The sequence below is a fragment of the Scomber japonicus genome, chromosome 17 (assembly GCF_027409825.1).
Source record: "Scomber japonicus isolate fScoJap1 chromosome 17, fScoJap1.pri, whole genome shotgun sequence".
Lineage (NCBI taxonomy): Eukaryota > Metazoa > Chordata > Actinopteri > Scombriformes > Scombridae > Scomber > Scomber japonicus.
In genome coordinates, this window is record NC_070594.1 from 28,967,242 (window position 1) to 28,983,691 (window position 16,450).

At 39.9% G+C, this 16,450-nt stretch overlaps 2 protein-coding genes across 2 annotated transcripts; one reads left to right on the forward strand and one right to left on the reverse strand.

The window, feature by feature from the left end:
* Nucleotides 1-1,140: 1,140 nt before the first annotated feature.
* On the reverse strand, nucleotides 1,141-7,226 carry LOC128377036 (mRNA decay activator protein ZFP36L1-like). The gene is made up of 2 exons (XM_053336917.1): nucleotides 7,089-7,226; nucleotides 1,141-3,135 (listed from the first exon to the last, which is right to left on the reverse strand). Exons 1-2 carry the CDS (start codon nucleotides 7,137-7,139, stop codon nucleotides 2,107-2,109), a joined length of 1,080 nt encoding a protein of 359 aa, XP_053192892.1. The 5' UTR covers nucleotides 7,140-7,226; the 3' UTR covers nucleotides 1,141-2,106.
* A 1,136-nt stretch (nucleotides 7,227-8,362) lies between these two features.
* psmc6 (proteasome 26S subunit, ATPase 6) lies at nucleotides 8,363-15,638 on the forward strand. The gene is made up of 14 exons (XM_053337051.1): nucleotides 8,363-8,457; nucleotides 8,870-8,949; nucleotides 10,452-10,491; nucleotides 10,579-10,631; nucleotides 11,301-11,368; nucleotides 11,726-11,840; nucleotides 11,999-12,086; nucleotides 12,209-12,270; nucleotides 12,377-12,500; nucleotides 12,930-12,991; nucleotides 13,862-13,982; nucleotides 14,070-14,150; nucleotides 15,030-15,101; nucleotides 15,190-15,638. The coding sequence occupies exons 1-14, from the start codon at nucleotides 8,373-8,375 to the stop codon at nucleotides 15,306-15,308; spliced, it is 1,170 nt and encodes a 389-aa protein (XP_053193026.1). The 5' UTR covers nucleotides 8,363-8,372; the 3' UTR covers nucleotides 15,309-15,638.
* The last annotated feature ends 812 nt before the right edge of the window (nucleotides 15,639-16,450 follow it).

Below are 16,450 nucleotides of genomic sequence, written 5' to 3' on the forward strand. Positions count from 1 at the left end.
AGGCTGGAGTACTCTTACTTTATAAAAAAAGCTGTCAAAAGGTATATCCACCAATTGCTGCTCAACATCGTGTGCTGGCTAGGGATGGGCATGATTAACGGATGATTGATAATTGATCGATAAGAATTTCGATCACGTGAAATTTTAATTGATCAAACGCTGGTACGGAATAGAGGCTGTGTTGTGTAGTGTGAGTCTTGAAGCAATGCAATGAATTTCACCATGTGGCAGCTATGAGATATCTTACCAACAGGGGGCGATATTTGACAGAGAAAACAGAGTGACTGTTTTCAGCTGCTCGACTGACTGTCACCAGGCTGTGCTCACTGATCCTTGAGCATGCTAACATGCTAACGTGCTAATCTTCCTCAACAAGAATCAGTAGGCTGGAGTTACTTTACTTTCTTAGCAGCCTTTAGGTGAGTCACTCTGGTTGTTTTACGAGGCTGTAGTTAAATAAGCAGAATTGTGAAATAACACTATCTCTCTCACTCACTCTCCCTCTTTCTCTCTCGGCTCGTCTGGGTGCATTTTGGAGTTGTTTAACGTTATATTTTGGCAAAAATTGTTGTTATGAGATTTGATTGTTTTTTTGGAAGTGTTTCTAAAAGAGGCTCAATTGTGTTTAAGAGTGCCGTAGCGATTGATATGTAAAGAGGTTTGGCTCCGAGCACCGGACTCAGCTGCTTTTACGAGCAACACTTATCTTTTTTGTTTAAGTTAAACAGTTGAACTTTAACTTTTTTGTCCAAGGATTGTTGTTGGACTATAAATTATTGGAATAAAGATTTCACTGAGGAGAAACACACTGGATTTTGTATATTCATGCCATTTTTAAGATAAAAAAATAAAGAGATAAATAAATGAATCGATAATTGATCGTTAATTTTCCTGATGGTCGATCAAGGAAATTTATTTAAGTGCCCATCCCTACTGCTGGCAGTTTCTTAAAAGGGCTATTTCACCCAAAATTACTAATTAAAACATTTTTCTCTCTTTAGTAGTATTGAAAGTATGATTTTTTTTAAATCAGCACCCACTTGTCAGTGACGGTGTGGTGTATCTAATGAATTTCCATTCAAAACTACCCCCCCCCCCAAAGAAAGTCAATGAAAACTGTCTCCAGTATTTCATGTGGACACTGATACAGACCTGGAAGAGTAGTAAAAACTGCACTCCATTCAGCTCTACTGTACTGGGATGGAGGCAGACATTTCTACAGTATATACCACTACAGGTTTGAGAACGTGTTCTTGTCATTTTGGGTGAAATTCCCTTTAAGTCAACCTCCAATTTTTTTGTCCTATTCAAAAGATAGTTTCTATTCAAACACCCAATGGCTGGCTGTGATTTTTCAACGTGCTCTGCAGCAAATAGAGAATAACTGACCACCAGCTCAATGAAGCAAGTATTCCAGCCTGACAGAAGGCAAGGAAAGCTGTGAGAAAACAAAGAAAACAACCCCCATGATGATTAGAGGAAAAGATAGACGAGGCCTTCACCTAAAAAAAAGTTCAAAGGCACATTTATAATTTAACTGTCCACTGGGACTTTCTCTTGTCAATTTTACAGTGCCCAGCCTTTAACACTCAGGTGTCACAAACCTATGGGAAGTGTAAAGGTTGCAGCAAAGGCAATAATAATAATAATAATAATAATAATAATAATAATAATAATAATAATAATGTTATGTGTGTGGCACCACACAATACTGAAACAAATAAAGTAGAGTCCAGACAGTGTGTACTGGAACACAAACATGATCACACTGGGACTACTCATGTTAATCTGATCTCTGAGCTACTTCACAATCATTCCACCATGGCACCAGTGTGTGGGTTTACCAACTGTTCATCATATTGAAGAGACTTGATCTGAATTGTGGGGGGGCTGTCTTTTAAAGTAAAAGACTGTCGTCATAAGGCATTCAATATTCTGATGTGACTCAGTGGCTACTACAATGCAGAGCGGTTTGCTTCTCTTGTAAACAGGGCTAAGAGAAAGAGCAGGGAGTTAAGGGAGGAGAATAGCCTCCATCTTCTTCTCTAATCCCCCTCCCTCTTTTTACCCCATCACTCCAACTCAAGCCCAGGTGATGAGGAAACCTTAATCATCGGAGACAGAGAGCGTGCTGAAGATGGGGAGACGGCGGGAGGCATCCAGGAGGGGAGACTCAGAGCCGCTCTGGCTCTCCTGGCTGCTCTGGTAGCCCTCCTGGTCAGACACAGAGTCAGGGGGGCTGGAGGGGCTGGGGGGGCTAGGGGCGCTGGGGGGGCTCTCTGATGCAGCCTGAAAAAAGCAAGGGGTGTTCACTGAAGGTTGGGCTGGTCCCTGAGGTTCAGACGAAGGCGGGGACCCCAGGCTGGGGCTGAATAGGCTGGCAAACTCCTGGCTGGAGTACGTGAAGGGGTTGCTCTGCCACTCCGTCAGGGTCTCGCTGGAGAATGGGGGCGGGGGCGTGACGGAGGTGGGGCTGCTTTGGAGATCGTCAGCACTGGGGAAGCCGGCGAAGCTGAAGCTGTGCTGCAGCCGGGGGCGCTCCGTCTTGTTGAAGGTGCCAAGGGGCGGGGGTCCGCGGCACTCGTCCGCGTTGTGGATGAAGTGGCAGCGAGGGCCATACGGACAGTAACCAATGGTGTGGAAGGTGCGGCACAGCTCCGTCTTATATTTGGGGTGGCGGCTCAGGTTGCGCAGCTCGTGCATGCCATGGGCGAACTGGCACTTGTCGCCGTACTTGCAGACGCCGTGCTCTTTGAAGGGTCTGCACAGCTCTGTCTTGTATCGGCTGGAGTTGACCTGGCCGCTCCCGAGCACAGACCCCAGGCTGCCGGGCCTGTCCCCCAGCTCCGAGAAGGAACGCTCGCACACCCGGTTCTCCTTGTTGTTACTGCCGCTCGAAAACACAGAGGGGTCCACGTTGAGTCTGTTGATGAACTGGTTCTGGCTGAGTTTTCCACCGAAGAGACTGACTGAGCGACGGCGTTGGAACAGACCCCGTGCAGAGGGGGCTCCCACCACCCTCGTGTTCAGCAGGGACTCAGTGGAGGGGCAGGGGGAGAGGTCGTCGTTGTATGGGGCAGATATGATTTCGATTCCGCCGAGTCTGCTGTTGTTGCTGCAGTCCAACATTTTGTTCTGTAAAAGGAACATTTCAGTTAGACAGCACTCTATTTCATCCTCTGTGATTTAAAAGAACACTTATTAGAAATGAATATCCATTACATTCAAGCACTTTGCCAAACGAGTTCACACAATGCTGAATAAGCCTATCAATACCAGATAAATCTCTAGTATACTGGACTTTTTAAATCCCATGTTGGGCTGGCCATTAATCATGTGGCTCTTCTTGACATTCTAAATGTTAAAGGATCAAATGGAGGGGGTTGGATGAGGCTCAAAACTATTTAACAGTAGGTTAGGGACAAGGCATACTAGCACTAATCCCAGTGCATTGTCGAAACATATCCGTTTTTTCAGGCCCTCTCTGTGTGCTTGTCGTTAAAGGTGTGTATGAGAGCGTGCTGCATAACTAGGGGTGGGGGAAAATATCATTGCAGACGTAGATGATTCTGCATCAATTCATAAATGTCAAAACTTGATGTTGATGCAATGAAAACAGTGGAATTCAACTGCAGGGGCGGTGCAGCGCCTGGAAAGTCTACACCAGTGGTCTCCAGCCCTGCATGTTTTAGATATCGCCCCACTCTAACACACCTGGTTCTAATTATTAACTCATCATCAAGCCCTTTGACAAGCTTCAGCTGCTTGATAATGAGTTAAGTGGGGAGATACCTACAACATGCAGGGCAGTAGCTCTCCAGGAGAAGGGCTGGTGACCACTGATCTACAGCAAGCACTCACTAAAGTTATCATGATGTTCAGCTTCAAAATAAAAGAAAGAAAGAAAGAAAGAAAAGAAGACTTCCCCTCACAGACTGACATCAACCGAGCGGAGCAGCGAACTCCAGTAGTAACAAATGAGAATGGATGACCATCACTCAAACTTGTACATTTGCATATTTCAAAATGTGTTTCAGCTGTACTAAAATAAAATAAGATGCATTTTATTTCTATTTTTGTATATTGTCGGTTACATTAGAAAAAGTCCAGTTAGAAGAAACATTCAACAGTGTTTTTACAACTCTCAAATGTAACAGTATGTAAGGGTTAATAACAACACAGCGGGCCACTCCAACTCCCTCTCATGTTGTTATTCTCATACAGGCAGGAGACTGCAACATGCTTTCATTATAGTAGTTCACTTTTTTTGGTTTAGCACACAGTATACTGGAGTGACTGAAAATTGGGCCCCTTTATCTTTCATTCAATGGAGAAACTATTCTCAATCAAAAAGGAATTTATTTATTTATTTAATATTGTATTTTTGGACTGCAGATTGCAAAACAAACATTTAACAATCAAGTAGTGTCATCTCCTCTGCCTCTGCCATCCATACGTTTAAGATTTATGGACTTTATACAGATGGAGAGAGAAAGTAATCCTTTCCATAACATAAATAAATAAATACTTTATTTATCCATTCAAATTGGAATTTAAACGGAATTTAATTGAGTCACGAGAATTCCAAAGATTCCTACTCCTTTGCTCTCACTGCCACAAGGGGGAGACAAAAATCTTGCATTTCCAGCTTTAAGTCTTGGGTAATTGCTGTGTGAAGTGTTTGTTTTTGTTGGAGTTACTGTAAATGATCACATGACCACAGTAATTGCAGAAGTCACAAGCAGAATGCGAGAAGTAGAACTGGTTCCAGATGAATAAGAACTGGTGATTTATCAAATATGATCCTGGAACTTACACCTAATGTGCTTCTGTTTACATGAGTCAGATTTTAGTATCAAATGTGAAAGCATTTTGTGCAGCATTGCCTAAGAATGTGTTTTGATGTCTTGGCAAGGTCGTAACGCTCAAGAATAAACAAGTGCTATAACATCCAACACAAACTAACTTCAACAGGACCTGGTTAAAATGTCTTTTATTTTACCTTCCAAGCCCAGGTCATTTATCACACGTTACTTCGTATACGTGTTGTTACTGTTAATGGTAATGCACATGAAGTGTCCTTTGATTTCAACACAGTCTCATTTCTTTCTTTACTCAGATGGGAACATAACTCCATGGGAACAAGAACTTCTGAGTAGAAACTAGGGCTGGGCGATTATGGCAAAGATCTAAATCACGATTAATTTAACTTTTAACCTCGATTACAATTAATGAAGGTGATGCTGGAGCTATTTAATAACCTCTAGCAGATATTTTTTTAATAGGGCTAACTTCTTTTTTTTTTTTGTTATTCCTTCCACTGTAGCTCAACTAGGAATCACTTTAGATCCCAACTGGTTGACCTGTCTTGACTTAGATAATCATACTTGCCACTTTAGAGCAGGTATTTAATAAAGTCAAATACATTTTTTTTTGGGGGGGGGGGGGGGGTGATAATAGTCAGCACCCCCAGATGGAATCATATTACCATGGCTATATAAGTATTTATATATCTATCCATCTATGGAGGTGTTGAAGAGTTGTATGATGGTTCTTAAGCTATTATATCCATAGGTTAATAACAGATTGTAATCGGCACACAAACAATAACACAGAAATCTTTAAATAAAAAGGGATCTGATATATCAGATGATGTTTGTAGAGGGTGAGCATGAGCATTCTCAATGTATCAAATAATTTGTTTCGGTTTTGTAATGTAATATTCATTTTTTAATTAAATTCCAATCTTAGTAATGAAGTAATAGTTTTCACAGTGTTTTCCCACGGCCTGCATGGTACAACCCCGTAAGAAAGCATGGGACGCAGTGTCTAAGATGCACTTCTTCTTCATCTTGTAGTTTCACATCAGCAGACCCACGTCAATAACATCTGCTGTCACATAACTGCGTAGTTAGTGAAAGTGCAGTCGGATTCTCTGAGCACCATGCTTGTCTTTTCCTAAGTTCTTATGACTTCTCCTTCACCCTATGACTGGAAAAGTGGAAAAGAAAAGACGATAGGAGGTGCCTGTCGACCTCAGCCTAAAAATTACTTTATAATGTATTTATATCAGGAGTACAAAATACATTAATCTCAAACAAGACTAAAGATGCTTTGGACATGATTTAGCTACTAGCTCTTTTCTATCTGCAACCCCTGGGCTTCTTACCACGCCCCCACAGCAATATCACGGCCAAAAGTAAAAATACTTATAAAAATATAAAAATACAGCTCAGAGACTAAAAATATAAATTTGAAACTGTAAAAATTAAATAAAATAGTTAATAATAAATTAAAAAAACCTTGCATATTTCCAACGCTGATATCAAAAATAGGACTTTCAGTTTCAAACGAAGAAAACTAATGGTCCAGATTTGGCTCCATACAGTACAGGAAACAATAAACAGAGTAAAAATCTAATATTAACACTACAAAGAAGCCAACTTACTATTCATACCCACGCAGACACACAGACACTGCATAGAAACAAACACACAGCCCACGCTACAGTTTCAAAAACCCAGTTCCTCAAGGGTCAAGGGGAAGTGTAAGTAACGTTAAGTAAGCAATGTAAACGATAGCTAACGTTATACAGCTTTCACTTCACTGCTTAACACACTGACATTATATACAGACGGCAAATGCAAAGAACATAAGCTAACAGTTACACATGGCATTAAAATAACCTGTTGGATTATTTGTATTAAACACTGTACTAAAGCTATTATGACTTTATATGTACATTTGAATAAAAGGTATTCTACTTCAGCACAAATGTTGGTATTAAACACCGACTAACGTTAGTGTATGTGGCTTAAATCCCGAAAGAACGTTAACTGTGAACCTAACTTCGCTAATATTACCAGGGTAGTTAGCAGCAGCAGCAGCACAAACTCCTATTTTTGACTTACGTTGTCTGGTTCACAGAAGCTGAGTCCGTGACACATGCCATAAAACTAGCCGACAAACGTGGATTATGTAACAGTGCCCTAAAAACTTAGCCTCGAACTTGCAGTCAGACAACTGGCTAAGTCAATGTTAGCATGTTTACTTCAGTGAAGAAAAACTTCAGGATATGCATCATTTACCTTTGAGACTTCACCGTACTCGAACATAGGAGAAATCATAGTCGCTGTCATGTTTTTGGTGTAGTTTGAGAACAAGAATCGGTGGTTTCTTAACAGCAGTCCAGGTTTCCGTGTTTCCTGCCCCAGGGAGCCCCCTCTATAGTGCTGCGGTGGTGCGCAGTTCCTTTTCTGCAGGCGTCGGGCGCGGCTGCGCGGTAGGCGGGCTTCCGATTGACACGCCGCACACATGCAGCCGCCAACTCCGAGCAAACAGCGCCTCTGCTGGACTAACATGGAACTGTCTAGGTAGAAAATGGTCACATATACTGGGGTGTTTAATGATTTCATTAAGAGTCACAAAGTTATCCAAATCTATTCAGAATGCTTTAATTGGAGATGTCTGTCACTTACCTTTACTTTTTATTTAGTTATTTATTTATTATTATGATTAGATCTTATATTTATTTATTTATCCTTTATTTATGAACTGGAATGACTGGTTGCTTGATGTCTTTGCCCATATTTTGACCCCCTCATGTATATTAATGGAGTGGACGAAATATTAGGAATACCAGTCAATATAATGCACCCTAATACACCACCACCATTTAGTACGACCTCAATAATAGAATAGAATAGAATAGAATTCATTGTCATTGTATATGTACTACGAAACTGAAAGCAATCCTAATGGTATCATAAGTTTTTTTTTTAAAAAGAAAGAGTGCTTGTAAAAGAATAAAATAAATGAGTAATTAGTACTAAAACTATCTAAATACTAAACTAACTAAAACACATAATACACACACACACAAGTCATTCCACTCGCTGCCATCAATATTGCACAGTTCCCCTTAATATTACACTCAAAATTGGTGTTGCAGTTATTAGAGGATCAGGTTTGTGGAGCATTTAGAGCAGTTATTGCTTAAGAATAAAAACTGTGTGACCCGGGTGGGATGGGTCTTTGAGGATGGTGTAGGCCTTTTTCAGACAAAAATGAAGTAGAATAACCACCTTTTGGACAATGTCAATAAAAACTGAAAATGTAGGCTATAGGCCTATGTTAAATAAGTGTAGAATTTATAGCAGAGCTGTTGTATTGACAACCTGTTCCACTCTTCATACCTAAATCTAACCAACCCAACCAACCAAGACAATGAAGACTAATTAGTTAGAGGCAGAGTAGGTCAGGTAATGACTTCACCATCCTAGGAAAGAAATAAATTGGTATGACGCAGTGGGAGGTACTGACGGTGTAACGCAGAAGTGACGCTGCAGTTACCCAGCAGTCAGTGGAGCATCATGGCGGAAACCAGGGATAAAGCGCTGCAGGATTACAGGAAAAAATTACTCGAACACAAAGAAGTGGATGGACGATTAAAAGAACGTGAGGATTGAATTTTTAAACGTGGTCTCCGTGTTGAGGCAGAAAGACGTCGTATTTGTTTCGATGACATGAAAGTGTGTGGGGACAGTCAGAATGAGCTAGCTGACCGGCTAGCTAGTGCTTTGTCATGCAGGAGCGTTATCGTAGAAAATGCGAGCCTTAAATTGGCTAACGAGAAGCAGACAACCATTAAATTGTTTAATAACTTCTAAAAGTCGGTTAACCTTAACCCGAAATGATAATACTTTGATATATGTAATGTTTTCTGTTATTGTTATCGTATGCTAAGCTAACGTTAGGCAGCGCTAACGCTAGCGTGAAGCTAAAATAGCCTCACGAAAATGTTTGACTGTGTTAAACTACAATTGTTGCAGTACGGCGTTACATCTGATCCCTTTCTGTTTATTTCCAGTGAGGGAACAGCTCAGAGAACAAACTAAACAGTATGAGAAGTCAGAAAACGACCTCAAGGCTCTGCAAAGTGTTGGACAGGTAAGACTGTTTTTGAAGTGGTTCTAACAGTAGACTGAGTATTAACTAATTAAAGTACGTTTCACTCTAAAATGGGTTTGTCTTATTATTTTTACACTTGAGGTTTTGAACTACACTGTGCAGAGTGTTGTCAATAGAAGGCTGTTTTTTTTACTTTTTACATTTATTCACTGACAATGGACAATGCTCATTGAAAAGCAGATTTGTAGATGTAGGCCTACAAGCATGATTTGTTACATCATAATTAGTTTGGAAGCCAATCCCAGTCAAATATTCAACTTCTACCAGTGTGAACTGGCAGCTTGAAGCCTCCAGTGCGCATACACTAACAACAGACTTTACAGTGACATACGATACTTCTTGTGTCTAACAGTTAAACTCTCCAGAATCAATATACAGTTACTGGCCACTTCATTAGGAACACCTGTTCAACCTAATTCAACCCAATACAACGGCTCTGCTTTAAATTCTCCTTTAAAGAAACTCATACATTTTCAGTTTAGTTTCCATTGTCAGAAAGGTGATAAATCTATTTAATGTTTATAACTGAGGTCATAGTGGGTGATGCTGGTGTACTGGAGTACATTCTATTGACAAGTGTTCCTAATATTTTACAGCACCTTATGTGCGTGAATGGGGTAGACAAAATATTAGAAACACCATTCAATATAATGTACAGTACATCAGCACCACCCACTATGACCTCAGTAATAAACATCCAGATGAATTATCACCTTTCTAATAATGTCAACAAAAACTGAACATCTATAAGCTTCCTTCAGGTATAATTTAAAGCAGAGCTGGTGCATTATATTACACAGGTGTAACTAATGAAGAGGTCAGTGATTGCATTTGCATATGTTCTGATGGATTCTGGCATTTGTAATGAAGGAGAAAGGGTATATGTGATTTTAAAACTGCAGTACAGAACTTTGACATAGAAATGATCATCTGTTATATTCAAGCCTTTTCCAAACAAGTGTGCATAATACTGATTAAGTTTATCACTGCTAGATACATCTTTAAATCTATTTAACAGTGTGAAGTTTCCAATCTGGTATTGGGTTTGACATGCCTGCACTGTCACTCCTGAATGAATGTAATGGAAACCCTGTAATCAGTTAAGCTCAAGATTAATCAGCAGTGAAAATAGTATCCATTTGTCGGCAAAGTCAAATGGACAAGGATCCGTTCAAGACTCTGTACATCATTTATTATGTTTTATCCTCTGATGGATTTTTCTACTTTTAGCACATGCATATAGAGAAATGTAAAAAGTAGACCTGGTGGATGCTGCCAACATGTTTTATCACACATCACATATTTATTCTGTATCATCCAGCCTTATTAAAGATTCAGTTTAAATGTAAACGTTTGTCCCTGAGATGCAATTCACTGAGGCAGCTTGCAGAGATTTGCAAAGACGCAGTAGAGCCAGGATGGAGAGGAGCAGAGGCTGAGTTACTGTCTTTCATAACCACGTGTGCCTTGTGTTTCTGCAGATTGTCGGAGAAGTGCTCAAACAGCTAACCGAGGAGAAATGTAAGTTCACTGGCAGATATGTCACATTTCTCTGTAAAACCATGTCACACATGTGAAGTTAATGTGCTTCTTGTTTTTTATTTCCAGTCATCGTCAAGGCAACTAATGGCCCCCGATATGTGGTTGGATGCCGTAGACAGGTAGGTGCTGAACAGTCAGAGCTTCTCCAGGGTTTCTGATACATGAGAAGTTTATATGGCTAGAAACTTCTCATGACACCGTCAATGAAAGAACTGACTTGATAGTGTGATCTCACCTTAAGGTTTAGAAACCGTCAAACTACACAAAACATTATGACAACATGAAATAGACTGGTCAGGATTATAATTAATCTGAATTTATTTTAATGGTGAGCTTCATATAGATTGTGATTGGCCAATAGAACATTGTTTTAATAAGATGAATCAGCTACACATTGTGACTAACCCATACTGTACAATTGTCAGGTTTAGTCATGCTGTATACCAAGGTATCCTTTTCTTTATTATGGGGTATTACTCTCATGTGGGAAATGTTTTAATTATTAAACAGGACAGCTTCATACTGTATTGGATTTTTAATTATTTCTGCATCAATGGCATTAATCTATCATTGTTTTTTTTTTTATATCTGTCTTTATCCATAACAATGAATACATTATACATTAAGGTACATATTATTTTGTCCACACATATATTAAATAAATGAATATTATTATTATTTTTAAACCACATTGTTGGATGATAAATTCGGTTTACCAGGTTAATGCAGTAAATGTTGGCCCTAGTGTTGAAAATGTCAACTCTAATCTGTACCATTTTTCATCCCAGTTGGACAAGTCACAGCTGAAGCCTGGCACCAGAGTGGCTTTGGACATGACCACGCTCACCATAATGAGGTAGACTGGACTCCATCATCACATTGAAATGAATTAGCAGTACCAGTAGATGGATTGGGTCTATGTGAATAGTGCCACTGCTCTCTGGACACTACAGGAGACTGTTCATGTGTACTCTTAGGTTTTATCTGTGTACCCCCTACACAAATAATTACAGCTAATAAAACACTTTTTGTTGTTAATATTTGTACGTTTTCCTCATCACATTAAAAACATATTAAGCAGTGACTCCCAAAACGTACAATGAATGTAGTATACATTAGTACTGAATGTGCCATAAAAGCTGGCAGTGAGTGAACCATACACACAACTGGGGATGTTTGTATGCTCAGCGTGTGTTTTACTGTTCTTTCATAGGTACTTGCCCAGAGAGGTGGACCCTCTGGTGTACAACATGTCCCATGAGGACCCTGGCAGCGTCTCCTACTCTGAGATCGGGGGCTTGTCTGAACAGATCAGAGAGCTGAGAGAGGTAGGACACGCATCAGCGTTTTTTTTTTTGGAGTCTGGTTGCGGCATTGTTGTGCGTTAATGTAGTTCTGTTTTAGATCAGATCAGATTAGATTAGATTGGATTGTGATTTTTCCAGCCAATGATTTCAAACCAATGCTTGTTGTAATTTGACGACAGGTGATCGAGCTGCCTCTGACCAACCCTGAGCTCTTCCAGAGAGTGGGGATCATCCCCCCTAAAGGTTGCCTTCTCTACGGACCTCCAGGTTAGTAATTTGATCATGTGTATATATCAAACTGACCTCATCAAAAAGTTTCAGTAAGAATCTGTCTATTTTAGTTTTTGTTTAATCCTTTTTTGATATTGATGAGTTTGTTTGTGTAACAGGCACTGGGAAGACTCTTCTGGCCAGAGCAGTTGCTAGTCAGCTGGACTGTAACTTCCTCAAGGTAGTGTCACTGCCATCATCATCATCATCATCATCATCATCATCAGTGTGTTTTCTTCCATGCCGTAGTGCAGTCAGTTAGCTGATGGTGTGTGTGTGTGTTGCAGGTGGTATCCAGCTCCATTGTGGACAAGTACATTGGAGAGAGTGCAAGGCTGATCAGAGAGATGTTTAACTACGCCAGGGACCACCAGCCGTGCATCATCTTCATGGACGAGATCGATGCCATCGGTGAGTGACGTCCACCAGCTTGTGTGGTTTTTTTTTTTTAGTTCCAGTCATAGTTTTAAGGCTTTGATTGAGAAGCAGCTAAAGCTTCCTGTAGCTTTATGCTGCATTCACCCGTACAGATTGAAAGCAGTCAGCAGTCTCTGACCTCTCATGAATCTGTCACGCTGTGTGTTGTGTTGAGCATTCAGTCTAATTTATAGTTTCTGTTCAGACTGGATGGATGTTTGATGTAACCTCCAGACTATACAACCAAGTAGTTCATTTCCCAAGTACACAGTATCTGTTGGTCTTTCCTTACTGCAGGGTTTGTTATGGTGAAACTGTTTTTAATACAGCATGTTTGTTGTTGTGGTCCTTTATCTGTAATGTACTGTAACTTAAAAGTGCACTGAATATACACTGCGTGTGTGTGTGTGTTGTTCCTCGTAGGCGGCAGACGTTTCTCTGAGGGAACCTCTGCTGACAGAGAGATCCAGAGGACTCTGATGGAGGTAAATGGATGACATCAGGAAAACACATTCTATTACTGAAGAGAAGAAAAATCAAGAATACAATACAACATTTCTTCTAAATTAGAGTTAAACAAAGTACCTTGATTTTTTCATCCTAACAGTGGCTCTTCTACCAATAGTACTTAATTGTGTAAGATTTACAGATTTATATAGATACATTTATATTTTCTGTTAGTGTTATGTTTTTTTTGATGGTTATTATTCAACTGTAAATATCCTACTCGGTGTATATTTTGGTCACAATTTGTTTTATTAACCAGATTGAAGCTGTCGGAAAACAAATATTTCAAGTCTTCAATCAGCATCGACACCCACTAGATGTGATCCTGAATGTATCAGTCCTTCTGCTATCAGGGCCTTTTTGTTTCCTTGTTACCCAGGTTACCACCGCGATCCGGCTGTGCCAGGGTTTTGCTCCATCCTCTGCACAGTGTACTATTCCACAGGAAGTGTTTCAGAAGCAGAGCGTAGTGTACTCTGGGGGGAAAAAAGCTGTACTGTTAATACAGTAATTACAGCAGCTCAATCAAATCCTAACGAGTGCCTTAAAGCTACTATGATTACTTGCTCAAATTTAGTTGACTTGGCTGCTGAAATATGATTGGAACCCTGCACCGATTGTTTGTTTTATTTTGAAAATTGACCATACGTTTTTTGCCGACTCTGTCTGACTTCCTGTCTGGTGTGATCTGCTCTGTGCAGCATGACTCAGTAGCAGGGTTACTTTATTGAATTAAAATGATAGATGATTTTACTCACAAGTGCAACAATGAAATGATTCAGATGATGAAAAGCAGTGGTTAGTTGAATTTAATATGTGTGTGTGTGTGCATGTGTGTTTCCTGTCAGCTGCTGAACCAGATGGACGGCTTTGACACACTGCACAGAGTCAAGATGATCATGGCCACCAACAGACCCGACACTCTGGACCCGGCCTTGCTGCGACCCGGCAGACTGGACCGCAAAATCCGTAAGATCCTCCTCCTATTCCTGTCCATCATCACCATCAGCTCTGTATGATCTCACGCAGCACGCCTAATCTCCTTCTACTCCACAGACATCGAACTGCCCAATGAACAGGCTCGTCTGGACATCCTCAAGATCCACTCCAGTCCCATCACCAAGCACGGAGAAATAGGTCAGTGAGCTCATCTGTCTCCAGTCAGCTGCTAACTCGTTTACATTTTCGGAGTGACTAAATTAATCAACAGCTGATTCATTTTGACTAAATGAATCAGCTGTTGCTATTCCGTGACGCACTTTCAATGTGAGAGACAAAAAATAGAAGCAGGGTGGTCCATGAAAAGTTCACCTCTGACTCTCACTCATGTGGCATACAGAGGTTCACGGAGCTCTCACTCCCACTCATCTCCACTTCCTGTGTTCGTCGTTTCAAAATTAAAGTCCTTCACAAAGTTGTGTAATTGTTTGGACTGAGATGCATAAACAATGCACATTTGACAGTATTTTACAGAACATATTCAACTCTGCTCTTTCTTTTGAGTTGAGGAAGTAATTGGAGAGAATTGAATGACTTATCTAGAGCCATCGATCTATGAGAAAAACACATCCATCTTTTCAGCCATTTAATTGTGCATCAACATGTCAAATGTGGCTTTCAGCACTTGTGATAAGATTGGTTTTTGGATATTTCAGAGTAAATGATTTATTGATTACTTGAGAAAATATTAGTTGTATTTGACAAGAAGCAACTCATTTCTATGACTATTATTCAGTAGTGATTTGAGCTGGGTGTAAGGTATCCTAAATAAATTTGATACCAAGTAGTATTGAAACGGTTTTAAACAAAACCCAACTTTACTAGTAATGATGTACTGGAAAGCTTATTGTTTGTGAGTGGTCCTTTTTTAGGGGCTAAGGGTTCAAATACATAGCAAACAGTGGAAGAAGATGATTCAGTGATTCCAGCAGCACATAGCAACTGACACCAAGCAGGTCAAAGGTCATTATTTCTATAAACACAGGAAGAGATGCTGAAATGTTTTGTGTTTTTCAGATTTCGAAGCTATTGTGAAGCTGTCAGATGGCTTCAACGGAGCTGATCTTAGAAACGTGTGCACAGAAGCAGGTTAGATATGAAACATTCTTTGTCATTTAATTCACTGTCATCGCTCTATCTATGAACAGCCTCATCATGTCAACTGGTTCCTTCTCAGGTTTGTTTGCAATCCGCTCGGACCGTGAGTATGTAACTCAGGAAGACTTCATGAAAGCCGTGCGTAAGGTGGCCGATTCAAAGAAGCTGGAGTCCAAGCTGGACTACAAGCCTGTATAAACCCTCTGTGTCATAGTTCTTTTTCTCTACCTGACATTTTATGCGTTGCATACTCATGGATTGACTTGCTGTGTTGTACGCTTAAATGCCAACAGTTTCTTCATGTTTTTTTTCTTTTTGGAAGCAACATTTAAAAAAAAAAAAGTATGTTGTCCTTATATTTGCCAACAAAGTGATTTTTACTCTGTAACAGCAAGCTCTTGTTTCCACTTTTCTGGTCTGAGCTGCCTCAGTACTACTGGCTCAAAGAGGCTGGTCACACTTGACATCACACACAACACTTGTATAAAATATCTTCATATATGCGGAAATAAACCATTGTAACTAAAATGCTGTGTTCACATTGTGCATTCATTTCTCTCATCACCGTTCAGTTGAGTGGAATAAGTAACTGAGGAGGGGTGGAGGGCCAGATTTTTAGGTCAAATGCATCATTCTGGTGCACTCAGAGCAAAATTAAGCTTTAGTAATTAAACTACTGGTTGTATGAATGGTGATGACACTCACAAAGCATGGGAAAGAGATTTGACCAGTTCATAAACAAACCATCAAAAAAAGACTAATGCTAACTTTTCAGCTCTGAAACAAAGAAAGCAGAAGTAATTATCCAAGTTCAACTAGTTCATTACTTAGGAACATTTATGATACTGTTAGATTTTGACATTTTTCAGTAAATATCTTTTTCTACATTGTTTCAAGTTATAATTTAAAACAACATAGAAACAACTTCACTGCTGGTTACCACTAAATGTTTAAACTGGTTTAAACACTTTACATTTAGTGTTTTCAAGACCAGTAATACACTTTATCAGAACATTTCTTCATTCAAGGTCCACTCACTAGTTACTTTCCAGAGCTTTCAACTGTTCATGGTCTTGATAAGCAGCTGAAAGGTCGTGTAAAAGAGGTCAAACTCAACTTGCTTAATCTTCTAAAAACATCCACACATCCAAAAGAAAGTGTAAACAATCTGTACATGTAAATATCAGTCAATCTTTATCTACATTTTTTACATACATGAAAACAACTTCTTCATCTGAACTCATGCTGTGCTTAGTTCAGTGTCTGTATATCTAGTTAATATAACAAAAACCAGTCATCACTTATACAACCCCATTTCCAATGAAGTTGGGACGCGTTGT

Coding starts and splice junctions, on each gene's coding strand:
- LOC128377036 (XM_053336917.1), bottom strand. CDS start 7,139: ATGACAGCGACTATGATTTCTCCTATGTTCGAGTACGGTGAAGTCTCA. Junction 3,136..7,088: donor AGTACGGTGAAGTCTCAAAG/GTAAATGATGCA, acceptor TTCCTTTTACAG/AACAAAATGTTGGACTGCAG.
- psmc6 (XM_053337051.1), top strand. CDS start 8,373: ATGGCGGAAACCAGGGATAAAGCGCTGCAGGATTACAGGAAAAAATTA. Junction 12,087..12,208: donor CCTTCTCTACGGACCTCCAG/GTTAGTAATTTG, acceptor TTTGTGTAACAG/GCACTGGGAAGACTCTTCTG. Junction 13,983..14,069: donor CAGACTGGACCGCAAAATCC/GTAAGATCCTCC, acceptor TCTACTCCACAG/ACATCGAACTGCCCAATGAA.